Source organism: Scyliorhinus canicula, chromosome 6, assembly GCF_902713615.1.
Source record: "Scyliorhinus canicula chromosome 6, sScyCan1.1, whole genome shotgun sequence".
Classification (NCBI taxonomy): Eukaryota; Metazoa; Chordata; class Chondrichthyes; order Carcharhiniformes; family Scyliorhinidae; genus Scyliorhinus; species Scyliorhinus canicula.
Window position 1 is genome coordinate 396,661 of NC_052151.1, and position 14,261 is coordinate 410,921.

Here is a 14,261-nt window from a genome sequence, read left to right on the forward strand (position 1 = left end):
CTGCATGGGTGGTAAATGTGTGTGTGCAGATGCATGTGCGGTACATGCGTGTATGGTAAATGTGTGGGGACCATGTGTGTGGACCATGTGTGTGGTACATGTGTGTGTGGTACATGTGTGTGTGTGGTTAATGTGTGCGCAGTGTGTGCGGTACAAGCATGTGTGGTACATGTGTGTATGGTACATGCCAATGGTACATGTGTGTGTGGTACATGTGTGTGGTACATGCATGCGTGGTACATGCGTGTGTGGTTCATGTGTGTGGTATGTGTGTGTTTTACATTGTGTGTGTGTGGTACATCTGTGTGCGGTACATGTGTGTGGTATATTTGTGTGTGGTACATGCATGTGTGGTACATGTGTGTGTGGTTCATGTGTGTGATACATGCGTGTGTGGTACATGTATATGATACATATGTGTGGTACATGCGTGCATGTTACATGATGTGCGGTACATGTGTATGTGGTACATGTGTGTGTGGTACATGCATGTGCGGTATGTGTGTGCAGTACATGTGTGTATGCTATATGCCTGTGCGGTACATGTGTATGTGATACATGTGTGTGTGGTACATGCATGTGAGATACATGCATGTGAGGTACCCATGTGTGCGGTACATGCATGTTCAGTACTTGCATGTACGGTATATTCATGTGCGGTTAATACGTGTGTGGTACATACGTGCATGTTACATGTGTGTGTGATTCATGCATGTGGTACCAAGCCTCCAGTCCCAGACATTGAGCCCTGAACAACCGATTACTACAGGCAGTGAGGAGAAAGGAGAAGGAGCTGTTGTTTCTCTGTGTTTACAGCGAGGCAGAGCTCAAAATCAGAGACATAATCAGACTGATCGGGCAGGAAACATTAGTGACAGGAGGGAGGTTTACAAAGGGACAGTGGATCACTGCTGTTATTGATCCACATTAATGACCCAGACTTGGTACAGGGAACAATTGTACAATTTGCAGATGGCACAAAGATCGTGTGTACGGTGAACTATGACGAGGATAGTGATAGACTGGTAGAGAATATAAGAGGCAGAGCAGAAACAAATGCTTTTGAAGATGGTGTGGTTGCAGTGACAGAGATTCCCCAGCAGAGGGAACCCACGCTCCATCGTCCAGCTCAAAGACAAGAATGAGTGACAGGAATTGGGAGATGTTCCCTCTGGAACTGATCAATAATTTTAGCACCAGGGACAACCTTCCGACTCTAATATCTTCATTAAACATCACCACTCATGCCTAAGCCAAGTCAGAATTCCGGATCCCGAACTGCGTTTCCTCTTCCTGATCCCAATGCAGAATCCTTAAACTTGATCAATGTTTGGAATTCCTAATCCTGATTGCTGCTTTTGATCACGATCCAGGGATTCCTGCACTTCCTGACACATCCAGGATTGTTCCTGATTCCTATCCAGGATTTCTTTCCCGGAGCAGTATCTGGAATTCCTGCTCTTGATCCCTATCCGGGATTCCTGATCCCAAATCCAATGTGGGATTCATATACCCAAAGCAGCATCTGGGGTTCCTGTTCCTGAACCCAGTCTGTACCGTCAACACAAAGCATTGCAGTAACTCACCAAGGCTCCTTAGACAGCACCTTCCTTTACCGGGGTCGACCTGCGTTTGGATTATTTACACGGGCAGGCCTGCGTTTGGATTATTTATCTTGGTCTGGGTTGCGGCTATGTTTGGATTGTTTATCTGGGTCGGGACTGTGTTTGGATTGTTTATCTGGGTCGGGCTGTGTTTGGATTGTTTATCAGGGTCGGGGCTGTGTTTGGATTGTTTATCTGGGTCGGGGCTGTGTTTGGATTGTTTATCTGGGTCGGGGCTGTGTTTGGATTGTTTATCTGGGTCAGGGCTGTGTTAGGATTGTGTATTAGTGCGCCTGTGTTTGGATTGTGTATCTGGTTTGGGTCTGTGTTTGGATTGTGTATCTGGGTCGGGGCTGTGTTTGGATTGTTTATCTGGGTCAGGACTGTGTTTGGATTGTTTATCTGGGTCAGGGCTGTGTTTGGATTGTGTATCTGGGTCAGGGCTGTGTTTGGATTGTTTATCAGGGTCGGGGCTGTGTTTGGATTAGTTATCTGGGTCAGGGCTGTGTTTGGATTGTTTATCTGGGTCAGGGCTGTGTTTGGATTGTTTGCCTGAGTCGGGGCTGTGTTTGGATTGTTTATCTGGGTCAGGACTGTGTTTGGATTGTTTATCTGGGTCGGGAATGGGTTTGGATTGTTTATATGGGTCAGGACTGTGTTTGGATTGTTTATCTGGGTCGGGAATGGGTTTGGATTGTGTTTCTGGGTCCGGGCTGTGTTTGGATTGTTTATCTGGGTCGGGGCTGTGTTTGGATTGTTTATCTTGGTTGGGACTGTGTTTGGATTGTTTATCTGGGTCAGGACTGTGTTTGGATTGTGTTTCTGGGTCGGGGCTGTGTTTGGATTGTTTATCTTGGTCGGGGCTGTGTTTGGATTGTTTATATGGGTCAGGGCTGTGTTTGGATTGTTTATCTGGGTCAGGGCTGCACTTGGGTTGTTTATCTGGGTCAGGGCTGTGTTTGGATTGTTTTTCTAGGTCAGGGCTGTGTTTGGATTGTTTTTCTGGGTTGGGTGTGTGTTTGGATTGTTTATCTGGGTCAGGGCTGTGTTTGGATTGTGCTTCTGGGTCGGGGCTGAGTTTTGATTGTTTATCTGGGTCGGAGCTGTGTTTGGACTGTTTATCTGGGTCGGGACTGTGTTTGGATTGTTTATCTGGGTCAGGACTGTGTTTGGATTGTTTATCTGGGTCAGGACTGTGTTTGGATTGTTTATCTGGATCGGGACTGTGTTTGGATTGTTTATCTGGGTCAGGACTGTGTTTGGATTGTTTATCTGGGTCAGGACTGTGTTTGGATTGTTTATCTGGGTCAGGGCTGTGTTTGGATTGTTTATCTGGATCGGGACTGTGTTTGGATTGTGTTTCTGGGTCAGGGCTGTGTTTGGATTGTGTTTCTGGGTTAGGGCTGTGTTTCAGGAACTGTTGTGGTTCTCGGTGAGTTAATGACAGGCAGAGTGCTGACTCCGCCCCACTGTTGTTTTTGGGTTTCTGGTGTTGAGGTAAGTTTGTGAGACAGGGACTGAGAGCGTGAGAGGGAACGACTGAGAGAGAAAGTAGGAGTGAGAGAGAGAGAGAGAGAGAGAGATTGAGAGTGAATGAGTGGCTGAGATAGGGAGTGGATTTGCAGGAGACTGAGACAAGTGACTGGTGTGAGGAAGTGGGACTCTCGGGGTATAGGCGGGGAGAGAAGTTGAGGGAGAGGCTGATTGAGGAGTGAGTGAAAACAGAGTGAGTGTGAGCAAGATACTGAGGGACTGAGAGGAAGTGAGAGAGAGAGAGAGAGAGAAAACGAGAGACAAAGGAAGAGTGTGGAGGACAGAGTGACTGGAGGAGAGACACAGAGAGTGAATCAGAGAAAGTGAGAGAGACTTGTGTGCGAGAGAAAGCGAGAGATCGAGACAGCGGAAGAGAGAGCGAGGGACAGACACACGGGGCCAGGGGACCTGTGAACAGAACCGAGGAGTGAAGTGGATTCTGTGAGGAGGTGAGCTGCAAACCATCAACAACGCAATGATCGGGGTGGGGGGGGGGGTGGGGGGGAGGGAGGTGGGGGGGAGGGGGGGGGAGAGAGGGGCCACGATTTAACACTGACAGGCCTATTGTATAACCAGCACTGTACCCCCCCCCCCCCCCCCAGTACTGGGGGCTGGGTCAGCTGAGTTGGTGGACAGCTGGTTCGTGAGGCACAGCAGAGCCAATGGCGTGGGTTCGATTCCCGCACCGGCTGAGGTTATTCAGCAAGGTTCCACCTTCTCACCCTCGGCCCTCGCCTGAGGGGTGATGACCTTCCGGTTAAATCCCCACCGGTCAGCTCTCCCCCCCCCCCCGCCCCACCGCCTCTGGTCATCGGGGGCTATGGCCACGTCCCCTGTGCCCCGCTGTTATTCACTGACGCTCCTATCGTACCCCAGTGTGATTTTGTTATTTTAGGTTTTTCCATCTTGTTGGTTCAGCTCCATGTTTGAACCAAGGCTGTAATGAGGTCAGGAGCTGAGTGACCCTGGGGGAACCCAAACTGAGTGTCCGTGAGCAGGTTATTGCTGAGTAAGTGCTGCTTGACAGCCCTGTTGATGACTCCTCCCATCACTTTGCTGCTGATGGAGAGTAGACTGATAGGGCGGTAATTGGCTGGGTTGGATTTGTCCTGTTTCTTGTGTACAGGACACACTGGGCAATTTTCCACATTGCTGGGTAGATGGCAGTGTTGTAGCTGTACAGGAACAGCTTGGCTAGGGGGGCGGCAAGTTCTGGAACACATCTACAATACTATTGCTGGGATATTGTCAGGGCCCGGGGCCTTTACAGTATCCAGGGCCTTCAGTCGTTTCTAGATATCACACGGAGTGAATCGTATTGGCTGAAGACTGACATCTGTGATGCTGGGGATCTCCGGAGGAGACCGAGATGGATCATCCACTCGGCACTTCTGGCTGAAGATTGTTGCGAATGCCTCAGTTTTCCTTTTGTTCAGATGTGCTGGGCTCCTCCATCATTGAGGATGGGGATATTTGTGAAGCCTCCTCCTCCAGTGAGTTGTTTAATTGTCCACCATTCACGGTTGGAAGACATTAAGAATATTGCATTCTACGTATTGGGCATTTTCAGGGTTAAAAGCCTGGGGTTGGAGTGTGTTTAACTGCAGTGGTCATGTTTTTATAAAAAATCATTCTGTTTTGCAATGCCTGGGTGCTGTTAGCAGCCGGAAGGTGAAATTGACAAAGGAATTGTTTTTCAGTCTGGGCTAATGGACTGTGGTTTGACTGGGGAAGTCCCTGTGGAGTTAATGTGCTTTGTCTCCTGCAGAGATCATTTATTTTTCAGCTTGGGGAGATGAGGTCATTGCTGAGTGGAGTTGAGAAAGGCAGAGAGACATTTTGAAAAGCTTTAGAGAGGCAGTTTTTGTGGAGAAACTTTGGAGAGCGGAGTTGAATTGTGAGCTGCCAGATGCTCCACAATTCTCCCACAGTGAGATAGACTGAGAGCCGGATGTTTATTTTCTTGTTGTTTAATGGGAAATTGAGTAGTTGTGTTTAAAGTGTAAATTGTCCGCTGTTCTTTTGGGAAGTTAAAAAGTTAATAACGGTTAGTAGTTATAATAAAGTTTTGTTTTAAAAATAACCACTCACTATTTCTTCATAGAATCTCTCCTGGAGTGAATCATTGGGCAGGATTCTCTGAAAATGGGGCTATGTCCCCCAGGCCGGCAGGAAAACCGGCGCCAACTTCTCCGGAGTCAACAACTCCGAAAGTGAGGAATTCTCCAATTTCTCAGGGCTAGGTTGACGTCGGAGTGGTTGGCACAGCTCCAGCCGGCACCGAAGGGCCGGCGCGAGTTCGCACATGAGCGGAACGGCCGGCGTGATCTCACGCATGCGCAGACCGGCCGGCGTGATCTCACGCATGCGCAGACCGGCCGGCGTGATCTCACGCGTGCGCAGACCGGCCGGCGTGATCTCACGCATGCGCAGACCGGCCGGCGTGATCTCACGCATGCGCAGACCGGCCGGCGTGATCTCACGCATGCGCAGACCGGCCGGCGTGATCTCACGCATGCGCAGACCGGCCGGCGTAATCTCACGCATGCGCAGACCGGCCGGCGTGATCTCACGCATGCGCAGACCGGCCGGCGTGATCTCACGCATGCGCAGACCGGCTGCCGTATTTCCACGCATGTGCGGGGATTCCCTTTTCTGCGCCGGCCCTGGGCAATATGGCAGAGCCCTACAGGGGCCTGGCGCGGAGTAAAGAAGGCCCCCCATGGAAGCAGCCCACCTGCCGATCGGTACGCCCTGATCACGCACCAGGCCACCGTGGGGGCCCCCCCAGGGTCGGATACCCCGCACCCCCCCCCCCCCCCCCAGGACCGCCCCCACTTATCTGCCAGGTCCCGCCATGCGTGAGATGAGTAATTCACGCTGATGGGACTGGCCAAAACTTTACGGCCACTCGGCCCATCGGGGGGGTGGGGAGGAGGCGCTGTCAATGGCCAAAAATGGTGCCGGAGAGAGGGCAGCCAACCCTGGCACAGGGTCGGAGAATCCCGGCCGTTGTTTCTGAACAGCCTTAAAATAAGCTAAATTATTGGGGTTTTGGTTCAGTATCCTAGCAACTGTTGGGGCCTGGTCTGGGATTGGAATAACCACCATTCACGGTTGGATGTGGCAGGACTGTAGAGCTTAGATCTGATGCGTTGGTTGAGGAATCGCTGAGCTCTGTCTATTACTTGCTGCTTATGCTGTTTGGCTCACAGGCCTGTGTTGTAGCTTCACCAGGCTGACGCCTCAGTTTATCGGTATGTCTGATGTTGTTCCTGACATGCTCTCCTGCGCTCTTCATTGAACCAGCGTTGATCCCCTGGCTGGGGGGTAATGGTAGAGTGGGGGATATGCTGGGCTATGAGGTTACAGATTGTGGGTGAATACAATTCACCTCATGGATGCCCAATCTTCATAGAATCATAGAATTTACAATGCAGAAGGAGGCCATTCGGTCCATCGAGTCTGCACCGACCCTTACAAAGAGCACCCTACCCAAGCCCATGTATCTACCCTATCCCCGTAACCCAGTAACCCCCACTTAACCTTTTTTGGTCACTGAGGGGCAATTTAGCATGGCCAGTCCACCGAACCCGCACATCTTTGGACTGTGGGAGGAAACCGGAGCACCCGGAGGAAACCCACGCAGACACGGGGAGAACGTGCAGACTCCACACAGACAGTGACCCAAGCCGGGAATCGAACCTGGGACCCTGGAGCTGTGAATATACTGTGCTAGCCCCTGTGCTGCCATTGGTGTTATTGAATTCAAATTCCACCATTGTAATGATGCACTATCACAGATTTCATTGTAACCACACAAGGATTTATGAATAAAAGGATTGTACACGGCTACACATCTCCTGCCGAAGAGGGTCCTCCACCCCGGGGTGATTCCCACTCTCACTCCCAATTGGTCCCCCCAACCAGGTGATCCTTACCGCCAGTATTGCCCTTAAAGGGACATGCACCGATGTACAATTGGGACCGTGAACCCTAATTTACAGAAATCTTCAGTAGGGGCTGGTTTAGCTCACTGGGCTAAATCGCTGGCTTTGAAAGCAGACCAAGCAGGCCAGCAGCACGGTTCAATTCCCGTACCAGCCTCCCCGGACAGGCGCCGGAATGTGGCGACTAGGGGCTTTTCACAGTAACTTCATTGAAGCCGACTCGTGACAATAAGCGATTTTCATTTTCATTTCATTTCATTTTTCATTTCATTTCATTTCATTTTCAGATGGAGGTGTCGAGTGGATGATCCATCTCGATCTTCTCCAGAGGTCCCCAGCAACAGAGTCCTTGTGGAGACAAAGACCCGTCTATCCCATTTAGCACGGTGGTAGTGCCACACAGCACGATTGAGGGTCTCCACAAGGACTGTGCGGTGGTCACTTCTACCGATACTGTCATGGACAGATCCATCTGCAGCAGGCAGGTTGGTGAGGATGAGGTCAAGTATGTTTTTCCCTCTTGTTGGTTCCCTCACCACCTGCTGCAGTCCCAGTCTAGCAGCTATTGTCCTTTAGGACCCGGCCAGCTCGGCCTGTGGTGGTACCGAGCCTCTCTTGGTGATGGACATTGAAGTCTCCCACCCAGAGCACATTCTGTTCCCTTGCTTCCCTCAGTGCTTCCTCCAAGTGGTGTTCAACATGGAGGAGTAACTGATTCATCAGCTGAGTGGGGGGGGGGGGGGGGTGTGTTGTGGGGGGGCTGGCACAGGGGTGGGGGGAGGGGGAACTGGCGTGGAAGGGGAGTGGGTAACCAGCATGTTTGACCTTATGCTATGATACTTCATGGGGTGCGGAGTCAATGTTGGCACAAGGAAGGATTAATAAGGAGGACTTTGCAGGATTCACAGAGCTGGGTTTACTGTTGCTGTTTACGCTGCCACATTGATCCTGGGAAATCCGTGCGGCGTCATTCCTTACTGACTTATCTTTCACAGTTTGATACTGCCAGGTGCCTGTAAACCTCTATGGCTCTATGACTAATGTAGTGAGTTACTAGTCTAGTGTATTAGTCTAGTGAATTGCTAGATTAATCTAGTGGATTATCAATCCAGTGGATTACTGGTCTGGTGGATTTGTCTAGTGGATTACCAGCCCAGGGGATTTCCAGCAAGTGAATTACTGGTCCAGTGGATTACCAGTCAAGTGGATTACCAGCCCCCGGGGATTACTGGTCCAGTGGATTACCAGTCAAGTGGATTACCAGCCCCCAGGATTACTGGTCCAGTGGACTAACAGTCAAGTGGATTATTCGTCTGGTAGATTACCAGTCAAGTGGATTACTGGTCCAGTGGATTACCAGTCCAATGGATTACCAGCCTAGGGGATTATCAGTCCAGTGGATTACTAATCCAGTGGATTATCAGTCCAGTCGATTATGGGTCCAGTGGATTACCAGTCAATTTGATTACCAATCCAGCGGATTACCAGTCAATTGGATTACTGATCCAGTGGATTAACAGTCCAGTGGATTACCAGTTAAGTGGATTACTGGTCCAGTGGATTACTAGTCCAGTGGATTACTAGTCCAGTGGATTACTAAACCAGTGGATTACTAGTCCAGTGGGATACTCGTAACGTGGAGCTGACTAGGGGCACAGATACATAGAAGGTAGGAGCAGGAGGAGGCCTTGTGGCCCTTCGAGCCTGCTCCACCATTCATCACCATCATGGCTGATCATCCAACTCAATAGCCTAATCCTGCTTTCTCCCCATAGCCTTTGATCCCATTCTCCCCAAGTGCTACATCCAGCCGCCTCTTGTTCAAAGTTTTAGCATCAACTACTTCCTGTGGTAATGAATTCCACAGGCTCACCACTCTTTGTGTGAAGAAATGTCTCCTTATCTCTGTCCGAAATGGTTTACCCAGAATCCTCAGACTGTGACCCCTGGTTCTGGACACACCCCTCATTGGAAACATCTTCCCTGCATCGACCCTGTCCAGTCCTGTTAGAATTTTATAAGTCTCTATGAGATCCTCCCTCATTCTTCTGAACTCCAGCGAGAACAATCCCAACCTCGTCAATCTCTCCTCATATGACAGTCCTGCCATCCCTGGAATCAGTCTGGTAAACCTTCGCTGCTCTCCCTCGAGAGCAAGAACATCCTTCCTCAGAGAAGGAGACCAAAACTGCCAACAATACTCCAGGTGTGGCCTCACCAAGGCCCTGTATAATTGCAGCAACATATCCCTGCTTCTATACTCGAATCCTCTCGCTATGAAGGCCAACATACCATTAGCCGTCTTTACCGCCTGCTACACCTGCATGCTTACCTTCAGCGAATGGTACACAAGGACAAGGTCTAGTGGATTCCCAGTCCTGTGGATTACTAGTCCAGTGGGATACTCATAATGTGGATCTGTCCGGTGGATTACTAGTTCTGTGGGTTACTAGTACAGTTGATTTATCTAGTGGATTACCAGAGTTGCAGATTACTAGTCCAGTGGATTACCAGTTCAGCAGATTATCAACCCAGTGGATTACCGATCTTGTGGATTATTAGTTCAGTGGATTGCTAGTCTTGTGGATTACTAGATACATGGATTACTAGTCCTGTGGATCTGTCTGGTGGATCACCACTCCAATGGCTTACCAGTCCAACGTGTTACCAGTCCAACATGTTACTAGTCCAGTGGATTACCAGTCCAGCGGATTACAAATTCAGTGGATCGCCGAGTGGATTAAAGTGCCCGGTGTTTAGTTACAGGGACTGCACTTTCTTCAATAAGGGTGTCTGTCACAGTTGTTACTCTCCCACATCTACACAGGATTAGAAGATACAGTTAGCCCTTCCACTATCTCCAATCCCACCTCCGTTAGCAAACCAATCAGGAGCAGGCGACTGATCCACTCTCAGCACAGCTGAACTTCCTGGTAGATCCTGCCCATCCGTGACCTCCACTTCCTGTCAGCATCAGTACATACTGATAGAAATTACTCACAGTTTTCCATCCTTGCTCTTCATTATTTACATGGTTAAAGATTTTAGATTCTCTTCAATATTAACAGTCATTCTACTCTCTCATTTTGCAAGTCTTATTTTCCTTTTCACTTCCCCCTCAGCCTGACCTGGTTGTCACTTGACGAACTCACCCGGTGTACATCGTCTACTCTCTTTATTGTTTATCACATTCTGTATCTCCCTCGTCATCCAGCGTGTCCTGTATTTGGACCCCTAACGTTCGCCCTTCAGCTCGTGCCTGAAACATCTCATTGATGATCACCCATTGTTTCTGTTACAGTTTGCCATGTCAATCTCTGATTCCATTTCACTCCGCCCAGGAACCCTCTCATCACATTAAAATTAACCCTCTTCCAACTTAAAAGATTGACTTTAGATTGTTCCTTGCTCTTCATTACTGATCAAAACATGATAATATGATCACTCTTACCCACGTGTTCCCCGCAGACACTTGATCCACTTGCTCTTCCCCATTATTCTTCCACATACCAGTGAGGCTAGAAATGGGAAGATAGTACAGCTCAACACCTGATTAAACAGCTTGTGCAGGAGAGAGGGTTTCCGATTTCTGGACCATTGGGATCTCTTCCAGGGCAGGGGTGACCTGTACAAGAAGGACGGGTTACATCTAAACTGGAGGGGCACCAATATCCTGGCTGGGAGGTTTGCTAGAGTCACTCGGGAGGGTTTAAACTAGTTTGGCAGGAGGGTAGGAACCAGAGCAAAGGTGAATTAACTGAATGGGAACTAGAGAGTAGGGCCTGTAAGACTCAGGAAGTGCAGACAGTGGTTGCTCATCAAAGAGGTTCTGGTAGACTGAAGTGCATTTGTTTCAATGTGAGAACAGATAAGGCAGATGAATTGAGAGCTTGGAACTATGATGTTGTTGCCATTTCAGAGACTTGGTTAAGGGAAGGACAGGATTGGCAGCTAAACATTCCAGGATTTAGATGTTTCAGGCAGGATAGAGGGGATGTAAAAGGGGTGGAGGATTTACTCCATTGGTTAGGGAGAATATCACAGCTGTACTGCGGGATGACACCTTGGAGGGCTCATGCAGCGAGGCAATATGGGTAGAGCTCAGGAACAAGAAGGGGATAATCACATTGTTGGGGGTTACTATAGACCTCCCAATAGCCAGGGGAGATAGAGAAACAGATATGTTGGCAGATATTGGCAATGTGTAAAAGTAACAGGATTGTTGTGATGGGAGACTTCAACTTCCCCAATATTGACTGGGACTCACTTAGTGCTGGGGGCTTAGACGGGGCAGAGTTTGTAAGGAGCATCTAGGAGGGCTTCTTAAAACAATATGTAGATAGTCCAACTAGGGAAGGGGTTGGACTGGAACTGGTATTTGGGAATGAGCACGGCCAGGTGGTAGAAGTTTCAGTAGGGGAGCATTTCGGGAACAGTGACCACAATTTAGTGAACTTTCAGGTACTGATGGATAAAGATAAATGTAGTCCTCAGGTGAAGGTGCTAAATTGGGGGAAGGCTAATTACAACAATATTAGGCGGGAACTGAAGAATGTAGATTGGGGGGCAGATGTTTGAGGGGAAATCAACATCTGGCACGTGGGAGGCTTTCAAGTGTCAGTTGATAGGACTTCAGGACCGGCACGTTCCTGTAAGGGTGAAAGATAAGTATGGCATGTTTTGGGAACCTTGGATAACGAGAGATATTGTCGGCCTAGTCAAAAAGAAAAAAGAGCCATTTGTTAGGGCTAGAAGGCTGGGAACAGACGAAGCCTGTGTGGAATATAAGGAAAGTAGGAGGGTACTTAAGCAAGGAGTCAGGAGGTCTAAAAGGGGTCATAAAAAGTCATTGGCAAATAGGGTTAAGGAAAATCCCAAGGCTTTTTATACATATATAAAAAGCAAGAGGGTAGCCAGGGAGAGGGTTGATCCAAGCAAGGACAGGGGAGGGAATCTATGTGTGGAACCAGAGGAAATGGGTGAGGTACTAAATGAGAACTTTGTGTCAGTATTCACCAAAGAAAAGGACTTGGTGGATGATGAGTCTGGGGAAGGGAGTATAGATAGTTTGGGTCATGTTGAGATCAAAAAGAAGGAGGTTTTGGGGATCTTGAAAAATATTAAGGTAGATAAGTCCCCAGGGCCTGATGGGATCTACCCCAGAATACTGAAGGAGGCTAGAGAGGAAATTGCTGAGGCATTGACAGAAATCTTTGTATTATCACTGGCTACAGGGGAGGTCCAGAGGATTGGAGAATAGCCAATATTGTTCTTTTGTTTGGTGAGCCTTATGTCAAGTGGCAGGGAAGTTATTGGAGAGGATTCTTCAATACAGGATTTACTCTCACTTGTAAATAAGTGGGTGTGGGTGTATTAGCGAGAGGCAGCATGTTATTGTGAAGGGGAGGTCCTGTCTCACAAACTTGATCATGTTTTTTGAGGAAGTGATGAAGATGATTGATGAAGGTAGGGCAGTGGATGCCATCTATACGGACTTCAGTAAGGCCTTTGACAAGGTGAGCTGGCAAGATGGATACAGAACTGGTTCGGTCATAGAGACAGAGGGTAGCAATGGAAGGGGGCTTTTCTGATTGGAGGGCTGTGACTAGTGGTGTTCGTCAGGGATCAGTGCTGGGACCTTTGCTGTTTGTAATATATAGAAATGATTTGGAGGGAAATAATAATAATAATCACTTATTGTCACAAGTAGGCTTCAATGAAGTTACTGTGCAAAACCCCTAGTCGCCACATTCCAGCACCTGTTCGGGGAGGCTGGTACGGGAATTGAACCTGCGCTGCTGGCATTGTTCTGCATTACAAGCCAGCTGTTTAGCCCACTGTGCTAAACCAGCCCCTAAAATGTATCTGATTAGTACGTTTGCGGATGACACAGAGGTTGGTGGAATTGCGGATAGCGATGAGGACTGTCAGAGGATAAAGCAGGATTTAGATCGTTTGGAGACTTGGGCGGAGAGATGGCAGATGGAGTTTAATCCGGACAAATGTGAGGTTATCATTTTGGAAGGTCTAATGCAGGTAGGGAATATACAGTGAATGGTAGAACCCTCAAGAATATTGACAGTCAGAGAGATCTAGGTGTACAGGTCCACAGGTCACTGAAAGGGGCAACACAGGTGGAGAAGGTAGTCAAGAAGGCATACGGCATGCTTGCCTTCATTGGCCGGGGCATTGAGTATAAGAATTGGCAAGTCATGTTGCAGCTGCATAGAACCTTAGTTAGGCCACACTTGGAGTATAGTGTTCAAATCTGGTCGCCACACTACCAGAAGGATGTGGAGGCTTTAGAGAGGGTGGAGAAGAGATTTGCCAGGATGTTCCCTGGTATGGAGGGCATTAGCTATGAGGAGTGGTTGAATAAACTCGGTTTGTTCTCACTGGAACGAAGGAGGTTGAGGGGCGACCTGATAGAGGTCTACAAGATTATGAGGGGCATAGGCAGAGTGGATAGTCAGAGGCTTTTTCCCAGGGTAGAGGGGTCAATTACTAGGGGGCATAGGTTTAAGGTGCGAGGGGCAAGGTTTAGAGGAGATGTACGAGGCAAGTTTTTTTACACAGAGGGTAGTGGGTGCCTGGAACACGCTGCCGGAGGAGGTGGTGGAAGCAGGGACGATAGTGACATTTAAGAGGCATCTTGACAAATACATGAATAGGATGGGAATAGAGGGATAGAATCAAAGATTTTACAGTGCAGAAGGAGGCCATTTGGCCCATTGTGTCTGACCGACCCTATCTAACCCCACACCTCCATCCTTACCACCTATCCCAGTAACCCCACCTAACCTTTTTGGACACTAAGGGCAATTTATCATGGCCAATCGACCCAACCTGAAAATATTTGAACTGTGGAGGAAACCGGAGCACCCGGAGGAAACCCACGCAGACACGGGGAGGATGTGCAGACTCCACACAGACAGTGACCCAAGCCGGGAATCGAACCTGGGACCCTGGAGCTGTGAAGCAACAATGCTAACCACTGTGCTACCTTGCCCCAGTCAAGGGATATGGTCCCTGGGAGGGGCTTTTAGTTCAGATGGGCAGCATGATCGGTGCAGGCACGGAGGAACGAAGGGCCTTTTACTGTGCTTATTGTTCTTTGATCTTTGTTCACTGTATCCCAGTGTTATACAGTGACAGACCCGTCCCCACCAGTACT

General features: G+C 48.9%; 2 protein-coding genes across 4 annotated transcripts in view; one reads left to right on the forward strand and one right to left on the reverse strand.

Moving 5' to 3' along the window:
* Window positions 1-10,595, reverse strand: part of LOC119966905 (pollen-specific leucine-rich repeat extensin-like protein 1) — a 26,943-nt gene extending 16,348 nt beyond the window's left edge. Inside the window, exons 1-2 of the mRNA XM_038798862.1 lie at window positions 10,539-10,595; window positions 2,157-3,090 (exon numbers count right to left, since the gene is read on the reverse strand). Coding sequence (XP_038654790.1) covers window positions 2,157-3,090; window positions 10,539-10,595 — 991 coding nt within the window. The remainder of the gene's footprint in view (window positions 1-2,156; window positions 3,091-10,538) is intronic.
* The window catches only part of LOC119966949 (protein LBH-like), a 38,426-nt gene that overhangs the window by 15,038 nt on the left and 9,127 nt on the right, over window positions 1-14,261 (forward strand). Inside the window, exon 1 of one of the 3 annotated variants that reach the window (XM_038798902.1) lies at window positions 3,019-3,101. The exons of 1 other annotated variant lie outside the window; for it this stretch is intronic. The gene's annotated coding sequence lies outside the window, so the exon portion shown is untranslated. Of the gene's footprint in view, window positions 1-3,018; window positions 3,102-3,187; window positions 3,587-14,261 lie in introns of those variants that run through there. One more of the 3 variants, XM_038798901.1, reaches the window with a different exon arrangement.